General features: G+C 39.4%; 1 protein-coding gene across 8 annotated transcripts in view; it reads left to right on the plus strand.

The window, feature by feature from the left end:
- LOC134224313 (Y+L amino acid transporter 2) overlaps positions 1–16589 on the plus strand; it is a 117223-nt gene extending 100634 nt beyond the window's left edge. For all 8 annotated transcript variants that reach the window (XM_062703663.1, XM_062703673.1, XM_062703650.1 and 5 more), the window contains exons 4-7: positions 14719–15089; positions 15153–15477; positions 15664–15788; positions 15844–16589. In XM_062703663.1, the coding sequence (XP_062559647.1) occupies positions 14719–15089; positions 15153–15477; positions 15664–15788; positions 15844–16180 (1158 nt within the window). In that variant the 3' untranslated portion in view covers positions 16181–16589. The remainder of the gene's footprint in view (positions 1–14718; positions 15090–15152; positions 15478–15663; positions 15789–15843) is intronic.
- The last annotated feature ends 1988 nt before the right edge of the window (positions 16590–18577 follow it).

Raw genomic sequence — 18577 nt, forward strand, 5'->3', positions numbered from 1 at the left:
TCCTAGACCAACGATTTTCTTCTAAACCATTTCTGATAATGAGCAGGAAGTTAGTCTTTACCATAAAATATTGTATAGAGTACTACGCAAACAAATGAATGATGAATTCTATCATTATAATACTTAAATAGTAGTCATTGATGATAATAACCACATCAGGTATTCGAGAAATATTAAATACCAAATCAAAACCTTGTCTAAGTTAAGTCATTCGACAAGTATAATGTGTTTGTAATGGTCATCTAAATTCCTAAAAAACAGATGGAGAATGAAATGGGCCTGATATCGAATCCAAGACCTCCTGCGTATGAGGCAGAAACGGTAGTTATATGACTATCAAGCACACTTTTCTGCACATTGATTTTCAAATCCCAAATAACTGTAAATGACGGCACTTTTAAATCACACATATCCTGCGATATGTAACAAAACTGGTTGAGCCATATATCACCACCCAACGGATGTAATCCAAACTAAACAGTTTTTCAGAATAATGGTTTTCATCCTCGAACAGCTATGAAGAAGACGGCCACTCTCTAATATCACAGATCTGGCATTATATAATCAAACTGGTGGTCTCACATGTACTATCACTACTCTACGGATGAATTTTAAACTTCACAATATTTCAGCATATTGGTTTCCAATCTCCGAGCAACTTTGTAGAAGACGGCAATTTTCTAAATCCCTCAGATCCCAAGATATCGGAGAACTGATATCTCATATGCAGTAGCACCTCCTTGCGAATAAATTTTAAATTACTCAGTTTTTCAACATATTGGTTTCCAATCCTCGAACAATTTTGTAGAAATGGGCAATTTATAAATTCCACAGATCTCGAAATGTCGAACTAAATTTATCTCTCATATACACTAGCGCCGCCTTGCGGATGAATTCGAAATTAATTAGCTTCTCAACATATTGGTTTCCAATCCTCGAACAACTTTGTAGAAGACTGCAACTTTTTAAATCCCACAGATCCCGATATCGAAGAACTGATCTCTCATATACAGTAGCGCCTCCTTGCGGATGAGTTCTGAATTATTCAGTTTCTCAACATATTGGTTTCCAGTACTCGAACAACGTGGTAGAAAACGGCAATTTTTTAAATCCAACAGATCCCAAGATATCAAACTAAACCGATCTCTCATATACACTAGTGCCACCTTACGGCTCAATTTTGAACTAAAAATTTTCTCAACATATGGGTTTCCAATGCTCGAACAACTTTATAGAAGATGGCAACTTTCCAAAACCAAAAGATCACAGTAGCGCCAAGTTGCGGATGAATTATAAACTAATTAGCTTCTCAACAACGTTGTAGAAGACGGCAACTTTCTGATTCCCACAAACTAAAAACTCATATACACTAGCGCCACCTTAAGACTGAATTCTCAACTAAACAGTTTCTCAACATATTGGTTTCCAATCCTTGAACAACTTTGTAGAAGACGGAAATTTCCTTAAACCCATAGATCCCGAGATATTGAACCAAATTGCTATTTTCATATACATTAGCGCCGCTCAGTGGGAGAATTCTAAATCAAATGGGATATAGATGGATTTAGATTTTTTTTCATTGCGCCAGGGTTTTTAGAATTCTTATAAGAAACATTGTGCCATTTATTGAGAAAATGGACTATTTTCAGCGGTGTTCCGTTGGTTCCAGAAGATCCATTGGGCTTAAAAAATGTCCTCAATGAGAAAAAAATCCGAAAAATCACGTTGATATCATTTGAATCGGCATCATTTATAATGGATTTTAGGACTGTTTTACAAGACGCGAGTTCTAGTGTTATGAAAGTTGAAGCGAGTTGCGGAAGGCTAAGAAAGATACAGAGAACCCTACTACCTTTCATTGGTACAACAGGAGACTTTTGGAATTGTTAATTTGAAAGATAGTTATCGTTTTGGTAGAGCGTGAAACATAAAAAAAAGATCAACATACAAAGTAGGAAAGAGACGAGCCTGGGATTGAACCCACGACCTTTTGCATGTAAGGCAGAAGTGGTAGCCACTAGATCACCAAGCTCGTTTTTTACGACAAAAATATATAACATACAAAAAATCCGTATTCGTGAAAATCTGTCAAATAATCAAATCGAGCCTTTTTAGCATATTCAACGTGAAATGTGATTAATTATGTGTAAAATCCGTTCATCTAATCCCGCAGATTATTTGTGACATGACGACAGATTTCGAGGCTGAGGCCATTTAAAATTCTATATGTACTTCGCGGTTATTTGTGAGACATTTTCACTGCTCATTTTCTGTCAGCAGATAATATAAAACCAACGAATTTGCTTGCAGCTAACGATGAATGATTTCTATTTATGGGATAATATCAACTGTTGGTAACCTAAGCCTTTCGCCAAATTGAAATATAAAAATAATGAATTTTCACTCCAAATTACAAGTATAGCTTAACTTGTACACATTTGTTTGTTAATGTTGGAGTTCACTAAATGTTATGCTATTACCACAAACATTTTAATATAAACGACAGGTCCTCCTTTATTTTGAATGCATTGTAATTTCTATTATTAGCAATGAATTTGTTCCATTTACCAATAAGACATGGAACTAGAAAACTAATAATCTATTGGTGCCAAATTCTGTTTGTTTATAGCTTTTAGCCTAGCTTAGCTTAACTTGAATCACTTGTCATAAGACGAGTTTGTACCATCCCATTTAATTCCACCACTTGATTGTACCTTGACAGATACGTATTTCGACCTCTACAGTAAGGTCGTCTTCAGTGTCTCGTACTTGACTCGACTTGACTTAAATTGATTGACTGTACACTTCAAAGTCATGATTGGTCCTGAAACAACAAATATGCACATTGCACAGCTCACCAATTGAATAGCCTTTTTGGGATTAGAAAACTATTCTCACTGTGCATGCTTTGGAGTTTTATTAATTCAGGGCCAATAACGATGCCGGCCTCGCAGTCAATTTAGGATTAGGAGAAGGAAATTAGTTCGACACTAATTGCTATAAGAGACCGAGGTATTATCTGCTTCTCCGTGAGTGCCACGGGAAATGGAGAGTTGAGTAGATGAGAAGGTAAGCTATAGGATGTCGCCTTGATAAGCGGCAAAATAATTATTTTATGCGAAGTTATGTCAAAGTAATTTACTCGCACAAGAAAACACGAGCGATTGAGCATAGTTTATTTCTCTACCGAAACAAAACACAACTAAAAAAACACGTTCAATCGCAAACTATATGATTCATTTCCGACCGCACAAAACAGAACTAAACACTCGGATCCGCGTCCGATACGGAATACGATCAATCGAGATCTCAATTCTGTTTGTTTATATCTTTTAGCGGAAAAAGTTGCTCATATATTGGGTCAGTTTTCAAAATAATTGAAACTGGCTTAACACAAACAATGCATTGACATCAACTTTTAGCTATGTGGGCAGATATTTAAAAACATTTCAACACATTACAAAACGTATCTAGAATTGGTAATCTGAATGAAGATCAGTGGCGTAGCCCCCCAAGACCAATTTTCTGGCTTTGTGTTTTGATATTTTGTTCAAAATTTTAAGATAAATACCAACGTCGGATATCTTGCTCCTAGTTTCGCTAAAATGAAATCACAAACCTTCTGCTTGGTGTCTTTAAAGCGTGTGCTTGATATGTTCGAAAATACATTCTCTATTCCGTAGTTTGTGACTGCCAATGAAAAAACGACAGTTATTTTTACTTCGCGATTCCATTTTGTAACATTTTCAGCAAATATTGAATATATTTGCTCTTTTTGTTGATAATCAAGTGGTGGTCAAGTGTGGTTTACTTTGTAATTTATACACAATAAGGAGGAAAAACAGTACCGTGCAATCTCAAACTTCGGACGCTTAAGCACTTTCTGATATAAAATCATCCAGTTTACTCTCATTTTTAATCACATTGTTTAAATCACCATTGCAATCATCAAGTAAAGTATTCATCATTGGACTACGTTTTTAATATGTGCAAGATATTGCGAAGAATGTTTGTAATTTATGAAAATGTCCGGCTTCTGTTTGACTCAAACCTCGGACACCGGCGGGGTTGAATTCATATTTCGGACACAAAGATTCAAATTTCGGACACCAGATTACACAGTACCGGGAAGAATAATTGAAAACAATTCTCACTGCACAGCACAGACTGTCTTTCAATTATTTCGTTGCATTGTTTTTACATGTCTTATTAGAATGTAACTATACTAAAACAAGCTAAAGCTATTAGTCCTTCCTACCTAGCTTTACGAAACATTTCGATGAAATATTTCAGAAAATTTCCCATACGAATTGAAGCGTCCGAAGTTTGAGTGCGACCGAAATTTGATTCTCCACTACTGCAAATGTTTCTACTTCTAAACAAATACTTATTCAAATGGAAGCCTGTGTCGTGTCGATGGCATTGACAAAAATATATACACCATATGGGCAGATTAGAGAAAACTCCATTCATGGCAATTAAAACAAGTACCTATGACACCATGACGGGGGCCTTCCTTATCCGTGCGGTAATATGCGCAGCTTCATAACAAGACCATGCTGAAGGTGGCTGGGGTCTAGGATATTTTCGGACTCTCGACTTTCCTAGGCATAAAAGCATCATCGTGTTAGCCTCATGATAGTCAAATGCAAAAATGATAACTTGACTTATGTCGTTTTCGTTTTTGCGGTGTAGCTACACCAGGTGTACACTTTCTGCACTGAAATTGTTCGTTTTTGGTTTTCGCTCTACACTCAAACCCCACTTTTTCGTGCACCGTACGGGTAGTGTAGCACGCATAAAATCGGGAGTGTAGCTTGTTCGAATGGTGGTGCTACCAATACAGTCGCATATCACGTGCTTGTTGCTGTCAAATTCTGTTTTGTTTTGTTTTCGATTTTGATGGGCCGGGTGCTCGTTGGAGTTGGTTTGGAAAAAAATGCAATTAAAGTGGGAATGATTGTTATTTTATTTCTGTTGCGAGTTATTTTATTTCTATTTATCTTATGCAAAGGAATAAACATTTATTTTATGTATGTCATAAGAAAAGGATAATTAAAAAGAGTGTAAAAGACTTACTAATCGATTAGTTTATAAAAGTTAGGCGATATACCAAGGCAAATGAAATTGCTTACATTTAATCAGTTGTATGATATCATCAGAACTGATTCATATGTATTCCTACTACTTAATTTTATACTTCCATTACCATGACTTCGACCTAAACTATCGGTTTGAATATATCATTAGTATTATATATTATTAAAATTATTCTAATGAACATGCTTCTTTTGTGGAATTTTAAAAACGTGGTTGAGCAACGCGTAATTGAACATAAATTGTGAATTGTGATGTGGCGAAGTTTCATAGCATATTCAGATTACGACATTTATCGTAATAAATATCATGGTAGAAATTATGAATCTAGAACATATTCAAAATTACAGCCTCGATGCTCTTAGATGCGACCTTAGATGCGAGCTGTTCTTTTATATTTTTTTAATAAATATCTTTTTAAAGCAATATAAAACTGGTAAACTGTGTAAACAATTTTTTTTGCATTTGATTCATTTATAACACATTCTACTTTCTATTTAATCTGTGAATGCTAAGAATCATATCTGTCTCTTACGAAACGAAGTTCCCCGCCATAATAGTTGTAATATAATAACAAATTGAGGATCAGTGAAAACGTTTCCATTAGATTCCAATATACTTCTCGAGAATCTGACTTGGCCCAAGAATTCCCAATAAAAACCCAATAATTAATTTTCTTGTAGTTTAGTATTGTGATTTATTGGATATTTATACATATTTCCATTAGAAATAATCCCGACTCGTGCCCGTTGAGTTTGGGTCGAAAACGTGATAAAATAGTGGTTTTTTTTATCAATATGGCCACAGTTTCTGATTATAAAGTTCCACAAAGAAGATCTTCTTGTTATTATAATATATGTTGGCAACTTTCATTTTTATTATTTCTTCAAGTTTTTTCACGGGAGTGTCACCAAGTCACCCACAGAGTGCAAACACGTGAATTTCTTGTTGCTACTCCATTGGGGAGTGTATTCAAGTGTTTTGAAGCTATTTCTAGAACAAATCTAATACATTTCAACTCGTGCGTTTTAATTCGCCATAATAATCATTAGGCGATGACAGTACTTCCGCCTTACCAACAAGCATTTATTTACTTTGCTCGACAGGTAGACGGTTTTACCTTGGGTTTTACAGATCAATAGGTAGATTTAGCTTCACTCTTTGCGCATATATATGCACATATATATATAATAGACTCTGAATATGACATGTAACAAAATCCGTTCAACACGTTGATTCAACGTTGATTCGTTTTGAAATAATATGCATTGTTCTCAAGATTTATGTTGTGTCCCATATCTCGGATAAACAGTGCGTACTGTGCTCAGTTTTAGATAATCGAACCAATTAAACAGAAAGTAAAAGTAAAATATCTACAAGAATGACACTATAGTTTTAAAATTTCAATTTAGGCCCAACAAAAATGATTAGAATAACATATTTCGAAGCAGGCAGTCAGAACGGTCAGAACAGGTCCGAACAAAAACAAATATGACAGAAGCATGAAAGATGATCGATGTCACACATACTTTCGCAATCTTATTGGAATTGCACTGAAAATGTTCTTTTATGTGGTGCAAAAAGGTGCACTTTCCGGTGTAGCTACACCACAAAAACGAAAACGACATTAGAAACCTCGCAGTTAATAACTGTGAAAGTGCGTGTTGAACACTAACCTATGAGGCGGCAAGTTTCCAGTGGGGGATGTAATGACAATAAGACCCCAGACAAAGCCTGTAGCTTTTTTAGCTTCTGGGAAAGGTGGTTTCCAACGAGCGCATCACAAAGAAAAGTTTTAACGAAGGAGAGGAATTGTTCATAAAAACCACAAGACGCATGTTGCTGAAGTTGTTGTATTGTAGGCAGGACTCGTACTTTTCGTTTCGATGAGAAGAAATCAAGAGATTTTCGGGTTGAAGGAGAATCTATTTACGTAGTTAATGTTCACGCATTCTTTTCGAAACTAAAAACTGGGAAAACAACGAAGACGTGCGTACTTCATGAAATACATTTTTTTGTTACATAATTTTTACGCTTCACTTACTCTTTGCGAACATTTTTGGAAATCAATTACCTAGTATAAAAATTTGTTTGATGACCAAATCTACTTTTTACGGCATTGGAAGTGAGAAAAAAATTGTTATCCTGGGCCAATCGCTTCCAGTCGTCTTGAACGTTGAGCCCCCTTTGGCCCTCTTCAACTGCAAAAGGCCATCGTGTACGCGGCTAATAATTCATTACTGCATAAGCCTTAGTTAGCACATGTAGGCTTTGCTTTGACCAGTCTTCAGTCCACCATAATGTTAGCCGATCCCAAAGATTCCTGTAGATTTTTTGTAAAGTCGGCAAGTGGATTAGGGTTTACATTGTTCAAGGTATTTTTAAAATTCGGAATGGAATCCTCGTCAATCCCTTTCTAAAGGGTTCAGATCCATTGACCGAAGTAAGCGATGTACTATCTGAAAGGATGGAAGTGATATGTCGATCGTAGTTTCTACTTGTTTTCAGAAGAAGATATGAGATGGCACGTTAAGGATAGTTTTGGTTAGATAATTCAGTTCGTATAGTACCACGTTAGTCAGTTAGTATAGTCGTAATACCCATTTATGTTCCGCTGCAGAGCGAAAATATCTCGTAAGACATAATAATTATGATGATGATAGCTAAGACAGACCCTGACAGAACTCTTCGGGAGAAATATTCAACTGCAGCGTTGAAAAAGCTGCATTAATACCGGAATTGTGAAAAGCTCGGATATTACTAGGAAACAAACCATCGAGAAAATTTCTATCCTTCTGAGAGCTAACAGTTTCCAAAAGCCGGAAACGGCTGGGTTTTCTTGTAGTCAGAAAAGATTAATTCTGAACAGTCCCGGTTTAACGATTGTGGCGGCTACATAACGAGTTTTGTGGAGTAGATCATAGAGACAGGCATTTGATCTTAAAATCACTTTCAGATTCTTAACTTGAAACTGTTTATGCTTACATCGTTCAGAATGATCGTTGAATTCTTCTGAACGGTGTTGATCCCTCATAAACTTCGCCTTGCTGTTCATTCTGATCGTTTCTGATTTTCTAGCATGCTGTATCGTGTTAAGGAGTCGAAGTTTTCTTGGTCTTAGGTTTCTTTTCCTTGACATAGTTCTAAAAAATTTCTATCTCTCAGCAGGAGATTCAGAGTGACTTCTAATCGTAGCGGATAGTACGTCTGCGTTCTGAACCAGCTCTTCTATAGTACCATTATACTGAACTGAACCCATCCCATTATACATCGATTTTGGAGTGCTTTTTCATCTACAAGATTTTTTCATCCTTCCTATTCGAATCTTCTTGTATTTTTTCGACATAACTTTAATATCTAAACGAGGCAACGTTGTAATTTCGTTTCGGCGTTGAGTCTTTTTCTTATTGCTTGTATAGACCTCGCCTTACATCCTTTGATCTTCGCTATTTCCAAAATGTTTAAAGTTCCTGCGCCTTTTTTCTTCGCTCAGGGGTATAGTCTTTATGCTGCGGATTGTGTAATCAATGTGAATGGAATGATTATCATGATGTTGTTTGGCTTCCTATAGATTTCGAGATTCAATACTGCATTTGCTTCCTTGATGATCAGTAGATCCAAGAAAGGTAAGATTGTAGGGTGTGTATTAAGATTAGTAGCAAGAATGTGAACGAACAACAAGGTCATCTTCTAAATCCTGATAAACTTACAGAAGCCTCTTTGGACATATTCAATCTTTTTTTTTCAAGTTCGTTTATTTGGTAGGCTCAGGCGTGTATAACACTTTACGGAGCCATGGTTCTTTGTTATATTCAATCTTCATTAATATATATTTTATATACCTTACAGCCAGCGCAGTTAGGGTTTTGTTATAGTTGCGAAGGTGTTGCTACAACAAAATCTGTGAAAAAATGTTTCAGCATGGCGAGCACTGCACTTTGTTAACTGAACGGAAAGATAACTAAGAGATCTTATTCGACCATGTTCCCCTCGATATAAACTCAGTCTGAAGCACACGTAGGAAGCTGTCTCGCTAATAAAAGCGCCGCCGAAGAAAAACATAGCAAATAAAACTGAACAACAGCTTGAATAGGGTAGTCCCTTTTATATAAAGAAAGACATCTCTGATTCTCGATCACATCAAGTATTTCTACAACAAAAGTAACTCAAAAGAAAAATCTAGATGAAATTTTATTCTGTCGATAATTTGACTTGAATTTTGAGTTTTAAAATAGTTTTATTGTGAGCTAGTAATGACATGCATCGCAGTTGAGATAAACTGCAATCAACGGCTGAATCTACTAGTCGCATCCGATGCTAACTTTGGTTCTACAATAGATATGGGACATTTTGTACGACGGAACGTAATGCACGCTACGGTTGGTTACACCATATAGGATGGGGGGCACACCCACCAACTTCCGGTGCGAAGAATCAAAGGTGAATTTACGGCTTCACTGAGCTTTTATTGGCATCGAGCACGCTTTTGGGGCGCAATGGCTGTAGAGTATTGCAGTGCCATAGGTAGCTTGTTTATAATTTTATGTCGGTGTAATTTATAAGATGAGAATAGCCATCACAGCTGTATATTGTAACAAGTTTTAAATAGCCAGTTGATTTGCCACACAATTTACATTCGATATCACCGTATATATGCATTATTCATGCAGTAATCTTCCACTGCCTCTGGTTGTTAGAAAGACGTTTCTTCAGCAAAAGCCAACAAGAACAAGTTGCTGACTGCAATGTGATTGATATTGGAACGGTTTTGGATTCAAATGGGAGTAACCGTATGGTTATGCATCTCATCTCATTTCTCGATGAAGTGGATGCACCTGAACGGACGTGTAGGAAATAAAATATCCGGAGGATCAAGTTTACTACCAAGTATATAATTCCGAACAATGGCTTTCCGAGTTTACGTATGAGATATAAAATCTGCAGATGCAATTTAAGTTAGGTGAAACATGCTCCATTGTATTTATGTTGAAAGTTTTATCCCATGCATAGCATGATCGACTTTCTGTGCTGCCACGAATAAGTAGTGCCCTGGGAGGACAGCTGTGGAGGTGAGAAATCACTTAAGAGCTCGTTTCTCTTGATTTCTGAGCTTACATTAAATTACCGTCATGAAATTTTAAGGGGAATGAAATACAATATGTAATCTTGACTTAAATCTTGATATACGTTTTAGCATTTCTCAGATCTTTTACAAAACAATACGAGTGCATTTAAGAAGAAAGTTTGAGCTTTTGGATGTCTTGAAGAAAGAGCTTATATATTGTTCTTAATACCCTGGAAATTCTACAGCAATCGGTGGTACTTATTTTTAGCAAGCTATTCTAACTTATCCATTTGTCTGCCAATTTACATTGCAAGCACTGATTTTCTGACAACTGTAAAGCTGGAAGGGGTCGCTGTATACATATCCAACGATTTGGGTTTATTGACGTTGATGCTAACATTATTGAGACGATAGAAAACATTTTCGTAGTCAATGCAAAGTATATACTGGGACTCTTGCAATTCTTCGACTTGCTCCAGAATGCGATGATATGGAGCATGACAATATGGTCCACACTTACTTGATACTTGATGGGCTACAGCTCTTCGATGAACCTACGCCGAATGGAGTATCCTTTTCCACTGGACTCGATCCTGGGCCAATTGCTTCCAGTCGCCCTGAACATTGAGCGCCCTCAGGTCCTCTTCAACTGCAAAAAGCCGTCGTGTACGCGACCTTCCACGAAGCCTGCGGCCTCTTCTTATCTTCGCTTGACGTGCTTCCGGCATACGAACAACAGCCCATCGTAGTCTGCCGTGTTGAATAAGCTTAATAATATCCAGCCCTTTATACACCTGGTACAACTCGTGATTCATGCGACGCCGCCAGATACCGTTCTCCTGTTTACCGTCGAGTATTGTCCGCAGTACCTTACGCTCAAACACTCCGAAAGCTCTCCGATCAGCCTCCTTTAAGCCACCGGAAGAATCAGAGTAGTAAACAGCGCGAGTTTTGTTTTCGTTTGCAGACTACGGGACTTAAGCTGGTTACGAAGTCCGTAATAAGCCCTATTTGCAGCTGCAATACGCCTTTTCACCTCGCGGGTAACATCATTATCGCACGTCACTAATGTTCCAAGATACACAAATCTTTCTACCACTTCAAATTTTTCACCATCCAGCACCATTTCGCTACCACCACCACTAATGAACCTACGTTGATTGCCAGCGACCATGTACTTCGTTTTGCTGGTATTGGTATCTTGAGTCCAATCCTCGCTGTCTCCCTCTTAAAAGGCACAAAAGCCTTTTCCACGACACGGCGAGCAATCCCGATAATATCGATATCGTCCGCAAATCCAAGAAGCATATGCGATCTTGTGATAATGGTACCGCATCTTTGCACACCAGCTCTCCTAATCGCTCCATCGAGCGCTATATTGAACAGTAGATTCGAGAGTGCATCCCCCTGCTTTAATCCATCTAAGGTAACAAATGACGTCGATATTTCATCCGCAACCCTTACACTTGATTTCGATCCATCCAACGTTATACGAATCAGCCGTATCAGTTTCGCCGGAAAACCATGTTCAAGCATAATTTGCCATAATTCATTCCGTTTCACTGAATCGTACGCCGCCTTGAAATCAATAAACAGATGATGTGTCTGCAAGTTGTACTCCCGGAATTTATCAAGGATTTGTCTCAGGGTAAACATTTGATCCGTCGTTGATCGGCCTTCACGAAAACCTGCTTGGTATTCGCCGACGAAGGACTCTTCAAACGGTCTCAATCTCCAGAAAAATATATTAAGCTCTTTTAGTGGAATGTATTAAACGGGGTAATCATACAGTTGTGGTCGAAATACGTATCTGCAAAGATAACGAAAATTAACTGGTGGAATTAAATGGACAGTACTTAATTCATCTTAGACGGTCTCAATCTGTTGAACAGAATACGGGACATAATTTTGTACGCCGAATTAAGGAGTGTTATTCCTCAGAAATTGGCGCACTCCAGTCTGTGCCCTTTCTTAAAGAGAAGGCAAATGAGGCCGTTCAACCAGCTAGCAGGCATTTCCTCGTCTTCCCATATTTTCGACATAATATGGTGCAGAACTTCATAAAGCTGCTCACTGCCATGTTTGAGAAGTTCAGCCGGGAGCTGGTCCTTCCCCGCAGCCTTATTGTTTATCAGCTCTTTAACAGTTTTTTTGACCTCATCTAGTGTAGGCGACTCCACAGCTTGTCCATCGTCGCTAATATTTATTCTGCTCATCCATGCACCGTCCCCAAGCAACCAAAAGTTCACATTTTACTTAAATTTGTTGCTAACCGAACCAATTAGTTCACTCTTGGTTCACATCGAGTTCCAAGCACCTTGACAGAACTTCAAAGTTCACTTTTGCGCTCCAGCCATGCAAAAAATTACTTAAAATGCAAGCTGATTAAGCCAAAACATCCCATCTTATCCGTACTTTTGGTTGCTTGGGTCACTTCCACTATTCAACAAAGTCTCGAAGTATTGCTTCCACCTGGCAGCCACTTTGGTTTTATCTGTCAGCAGATTTCCTTGTTGGTCATTGCACATGACGGGAGACGGCGCTGTCTTTCTCCGCACGCCATTGACACACTCATAAAACCTCCGCATAACGTTCTGCTCCATTTTTTACTGCGCCTCACTAATAACTTGTTCTTCATATTCTTTCTGCGGTGCGTTTGTTTTTCGGCTGCTCTTGCTTCCTTGTACCGATCCCTATTCGATCAGGTACCCAACACCAACATCCGGCTTCTGGCAACGTTCTTCTCGTCTGTCACCGTCTGACACTCCACATCGAACAAACCCGTCCTGGGTTGCCTCTGTGCAGTGCCTACCACTTCTCGTGCTGTTAAGCCAAAATAGCCCTTCTTATCCGAACTTCTGGTTGCTTGGGAAGGCTCACTCGTCCAGGTTCATTGAGGGTCCTGACATTCCAGGTACCGAGTTTCCAATCATAGTCCTTATTTCGTTGCCGGGTCGGTTGCCAAAAATAACGTTCTCTTTTTCTTCTATCTCCATTTTTCGTAGTATTTGAGAGGCTTCAGCAAGCTACCTTACCGGGGTCGCGTTACCTACATTGCGCTGGTGGTTCTGCCACCTTAGGTATAGCTGACGCGATACAGCATTTCGTTGATCAGCCGCTGGGTACCAGGCAGACGCTGTTTGAGCCGCACCTCCTAGTTGAACAGACGCTCGAGGCGTACCTTCTCACTCTAGCTGATGTCAGAAGGACAACAGTGCCCAGGCTGCACTACCAGCTAGGTACACAGCCCTCAGCTGGCGGTCTTTTGTCATCGAACGACCCGTGGAAGCGTGAGATAGGAACTTGTGGGGACCAGAGCTCTGTTGGGCGCTCCTTCCTTGATGTCAACTCACCATTTTGCAGCCCACACAGGACCTCCTCCAATATAGAATCCGGCCTGCCAACTCTGGAGTGGGTCTGCAGATTGTTTGGAGACACCTCTGAACCTTGTTGAGGCTATAAAACTCAGCGGTGTTCGGTTTAGTTATCGTACCTAGTTGAATAAGAAAAAATGAATTGGGTCAGCAAAACTAAAGTGGATTGTTCGATGGTCTGAATCAGTATGAGTTTAATGATTTAGGAACCTTTTTCGGAATCTCCTTTTTCTCTCCTTATCCTACATTTACCATCGACCAGATTTTTGATATTTAGAATTGTTTATAAAACTAAAATGAGTCTGTAAAATCGATCATTATAGACATGTTTGACAGTAGAAGCATAAGTACTAGAATGGCACTGTTATCATTAAACATGTTTTCCCGATACAGACTTCAATATGTTCAAAATGACTGTTAATTGCGTACCACGTTGTAAAGAATGTTTTGTTCTGTAAACTACATTAATTTGACACTTTAAGTATCGGTACTTTGGCTGGCAGGCCGTTGCAAACTAGATGTTGATCACGCGATTTAGAGCGACATTAGCAATCTTCGCAATCTTATACTTTGGATTCCAACTTGTTTGACACTACGAAGGAAAATTCCCTGTATCAAATATCCAAGCCAACTGCGACCCGCGCCTTCCAGACAGGTTCTAGCCGACGTTTACGCTCAAGTATGCATATTGCATATCCCCCCACAACGTGGTTGCCATTTGTAACCGACTAGGTAGTAGTCACGCTTGAAAAACAAATTATTATTCTAACGAGAATGATGATAACTGCTGCAATGACCCATTCCTTCCATAATTCTTTACACTTGCAATTTTGTTGCCACCCACGTTTATTACCTATATTTGTTATTCGATACATTCTCAAACCCTGGATGTCACTTCGCAGTGCAGAACAGACAACGTTCAATTAACAGCAATTTATTACTTCAAGACTCGCCTCATTTTTAACGCAATATGATCCCTTAATTAACCCACAGACAAACAGAGAAGAAATCAAAGGGCCTAATGCAAGATGTTAACAAGTTTTCAGTTGAACACGCTACTCTAATAATAAATAATTAATTATTGATTGCCGGTGTTAAATTTATGGGCCTATGATTAAGCTTTTAATTTGATCCATTACCATTGCCCCATTTATGTACAATTGACTTCTTCTTCTTTTCCAGGCCATCGTGGCGCTAACCTTCGCACAGTACGCCGTGAAGCCGTTCTTCCCGGACTGTGAAGCGCCAGACAATTCGGTCCGCCTCCTGGCGGCCGTATGCCTGTGCTTCCTAACGGCCATCAACTGCATCTCGACCAAATGGGCCATGAAAATCCAAAATGTGTTCACATTGGCCAAGCTGACGGCACTCGTGTCCATCATACTGGCCGGCGTTTGGTTCATGGCGACGGAGAAAACCGACCACTTTGAAAACGCCTGGCAGGGAGACTACGCACTTTCGAGCCTGGCCTATGCCTCCTACTCGGGACTGTTTGCGTTCGGTGGGTGGAACTATCTGAACTTCGTCACCGAAGAGCTGGAGAATCCATACAAGTGAGTTGATATTAATAGTAGATCCAAATGTTACATTCAAAATAATCAACCATTTTCTTCTAGAAACTTGCCACGTGCCATCTGGATTGCGATGCCAATGGTAACGGGTATCTATGTGTTGGTCAATCTGGCCTACTTCGCCGTCGTGCCCCGATATGATATGCTTGCTTCGATTGCGGTGGCGGTCAACTTTGGAAATCGGGTGTTTGGCCCTGTCGCATGGTTGATTCCGATCTTCGTCGCTATGAGCTGCTTCGGTGGAGTCAACGGAATTCTGTTCACATCAGCTCGATTGTTCTCGACCGGAGCTCAAGAGGGCCATCTACCAGCATGGTTCTCGCTGGTGCACGTCAACCGGCAGACCCCGATCCCGGCCTTGATTTTCACGGTAAGTTGTACGCATCCGACTACTGGGCAAAAATTTAAAACGCTGTCTCAGAAAACGCCGTAGATCTTTTTTTTTTTGTTGACTGAAGTTTGGTTCATATTCTGAAGCCATGGTTGGTAAACCAAACAGATTGGACAAATTGTCATCGCAATTTTATGTAACCCAGCGTTATTATCCTATTTCCAGTGCGCAACGTCGATTCTCATGCTGATGACACCAAACGTCGTGGCACTAATTAACTACTTCAGCCAAATCCTATGGCTTTCGGTGGCTGCCTGTATAGCTGGCTTACTATGGCTTCGTGTGTCCAAGTAAGTACTTTACAATATTCGAATGACCTTTTCCTCATGTCCCCTCATTTCTCAGACCCAACATGCCACGACCAATCCGGGTGAATCTGGCACTTCCGATCATATTCCTAACGTGCTGCCTGGTGCTCGTCATGTTACCCTCGTTCACGGAGCCGATGAACCTCATTATCGGTGTGGCCATCACCCTGTCCGGCGTGCCCGTGTATTATGTCTGCGTCGTGTGGAACAAGAATAAACCCCGATCGAGGAATCGACTGATGCTGTGGATCGAGCGCGGATGCCAGATATTGTTCAACGCTGCGTTCGTCGATTGTCACCACGATCGGAAGAACGACCGGGAACTGTCCGATATGCAGACCAGTATCGTCGACGAGAAGAATGTTTCCGAGTAGGATGTTGAGCTTTTTGATGGTAATCGTGGGATTTCAGATTTCTCAGAGAATGACATTTTACAAATGAGCAAGATAACGCTATTGCATTTATAGGCGATATTGAGCACACAGTGGCCAACAGTCGATACTATATTGATTAGTGCTTAGTAATTTTTATTTTCGTCATTTTAAGGTAGCCTAGGCATTTTGTCTAACTAAGAAAGAGAATTTATTTTGCTATTCAACAGGCAGTTACTGCAGAGATAAAAAAAGAAAAGTTGTGGAAATCTTTACTATTGTATCAATATTGATGTCTCAAGATCTGAAGAATAAGAACAAATATACACACAGGCAAACAGCTTAGAATAGCTGATAAATCTACAATACATTTATAAATATATCAGTGTACTTAATAAACGTATTGAAAACACATTGGCTTTCATGGAATTTTATGTCTAGGAAAGAACTTCAATAATAACTAAATTATATTACGAACTCGTCTTTATGATAAGTAAGGGCTTAAGGTTTACGGAAAAGCCTGTCGCATGCTTTTCGGAACTTCCAAGTGTTTGGCAGAAAATCCTGATTTTTTTTATTACGCCACGTTAAGTTACTTTAATTGACGATTAACAAATTTTTAAATAATATTTCAATTGACACGTTCTGAATGACATCAAGAACGTCCACTCAAAATACAGCTCTTAAAAACTTGAACATGATTTTGAAGAAGCAATTGATGGTTTACCAGCATCTGGGATGAGCTGCAGCTTCCAATTACGTCGAGTACCATATCTCCAATAGTCATGCTCAAGAGTTATGTAGAGGCACCGGAAGAGGTTTTGGCTCACATATCGCACATGCTTTTGAATCCGTTTATTCGGATTTTGATGGAACTTGATTCACCGAGTAGCCGCATTAACCAAGACAGACAGGGTTCGATGAATTATTTTATCCATAACTTTTAAACACAACGGTCGATCGTTATCAGCTAGACATTAGACTGGCCATGGAAACAAAAAGTTGTCGAATTCCATAGTTTTCGGCTGATGCGATTCAATCAATAAATCCAAAATTACACTATCCAGCTCCTTATAAATCAGTCAAAAGCTAAGTTAAAGTCCATTTAATCATCGTACAATGTTCTGCGAATGAACCACGAGTTGCATCAGCTGTTGGGAGAACCATCCATCGTCGCGGTTGGCGACGTGTAGCCATGGACCGAGCCGGATGGAGAAGACTCTTATATACCGCACAGGCCACTTCGGCCTTAGTCTGAATAAATAAATAAATAAATGTTCTGTGAAATTGTTTTGTAATATATCAACTGCCCTTTTTGCAATTCTGAGCTCAATCGAGCAATCAGAACCATTTCCCAGATCAAATGTGTGACGGAAATGTACTTTCCTATCCTATATATTTTGGCTGAAATCCCCGTACGATCTATAAGTCAAATGCGCCAGCTTATGCAACAAGCGATTGAGCTGAAATTTTGAGAGATTGATTTTCTCACCAAAACACAATCCTGGGGGCTGCCCCGTGGAATTCGACAACATTTTTTTCTCCTCATACTAAGCTGGACCAGTCAACTAGGTATTGTCCCCTGCCGAATAAAACTTGTCTTATGTTTTTCTTGGCCTCAGTGCATACACTTACACGTGGACGAACAGACATTTGCTCAGACAAAGTTCGTTTTCTGATTAAAATGATAGCTTTACCACAGCTTTACCAAATGATAGCTTTACTGTGGCTTTTCGGTACAACTTTGTTGTACGAGAAAGGGTAAAGCATACTTCATTCAGTTTAGTAAATTAGGTCAGTTGTAAATATTTATGATTATTATAACGGCAACTAATATAAACTGGTTGAAAACCCTTTTTGAACGTTTTTGTAGGTGTTTTGAATATTTTGTTGGATATGCGGGATGCCTATCATCTTTGACCCAGAACTATAAACTATAAAGGTCCCCTACCCCGCTCAACAAGTGGCAAACAATACATCCTTGTGATGATTGACTTGTTTAGCAAATAGGTTCAACGCGTTTCCAAAGATCTCCTCAAAGTACCGAAACTGGTAAATTTATGGTTCAACCGCAATTCGGTGCCAGCCATCGCTTTCACGGGCATTGCCACCACGTTCACATCACGGGAGTTTGGCGATCTTATGAATAGATTCGCGGTCCAGCAGTGGTTATCTACGCTATACCATTCACAATCGAACGCATTCCACGGCGTAAATCGCGTAATAAACATGACAATACGCCTTATGCTAGAGATAACCAAAGGGCGTGGGGTTCACGTCTCCGCGAAGTCGAGGTAGTAATAACTTCTACCGTAGTGTAACTAGACGTCCCGGATTACGCGGGACCGTCCTGGATTCATCCTACTAGTCCCTCATTTGCTGGCGTACCGGAAATCGTCC

Source organism: Armigeres subalbatus, chromosome 1 (genome assembly GCF_024139115.2).
Source record: "Armigeres subalbatus isolate Guangzhou_Male chromosome 1, GZ_Asu_2, whole genome shotgun sequence".
Classification (NCBI taxonomy): domain Eukaryota; kingdom Metazoa; phylum Arthropoda; class Insecta; order Diptera; family Culicidae; genus Armigeres; species Armigeres subalbatus.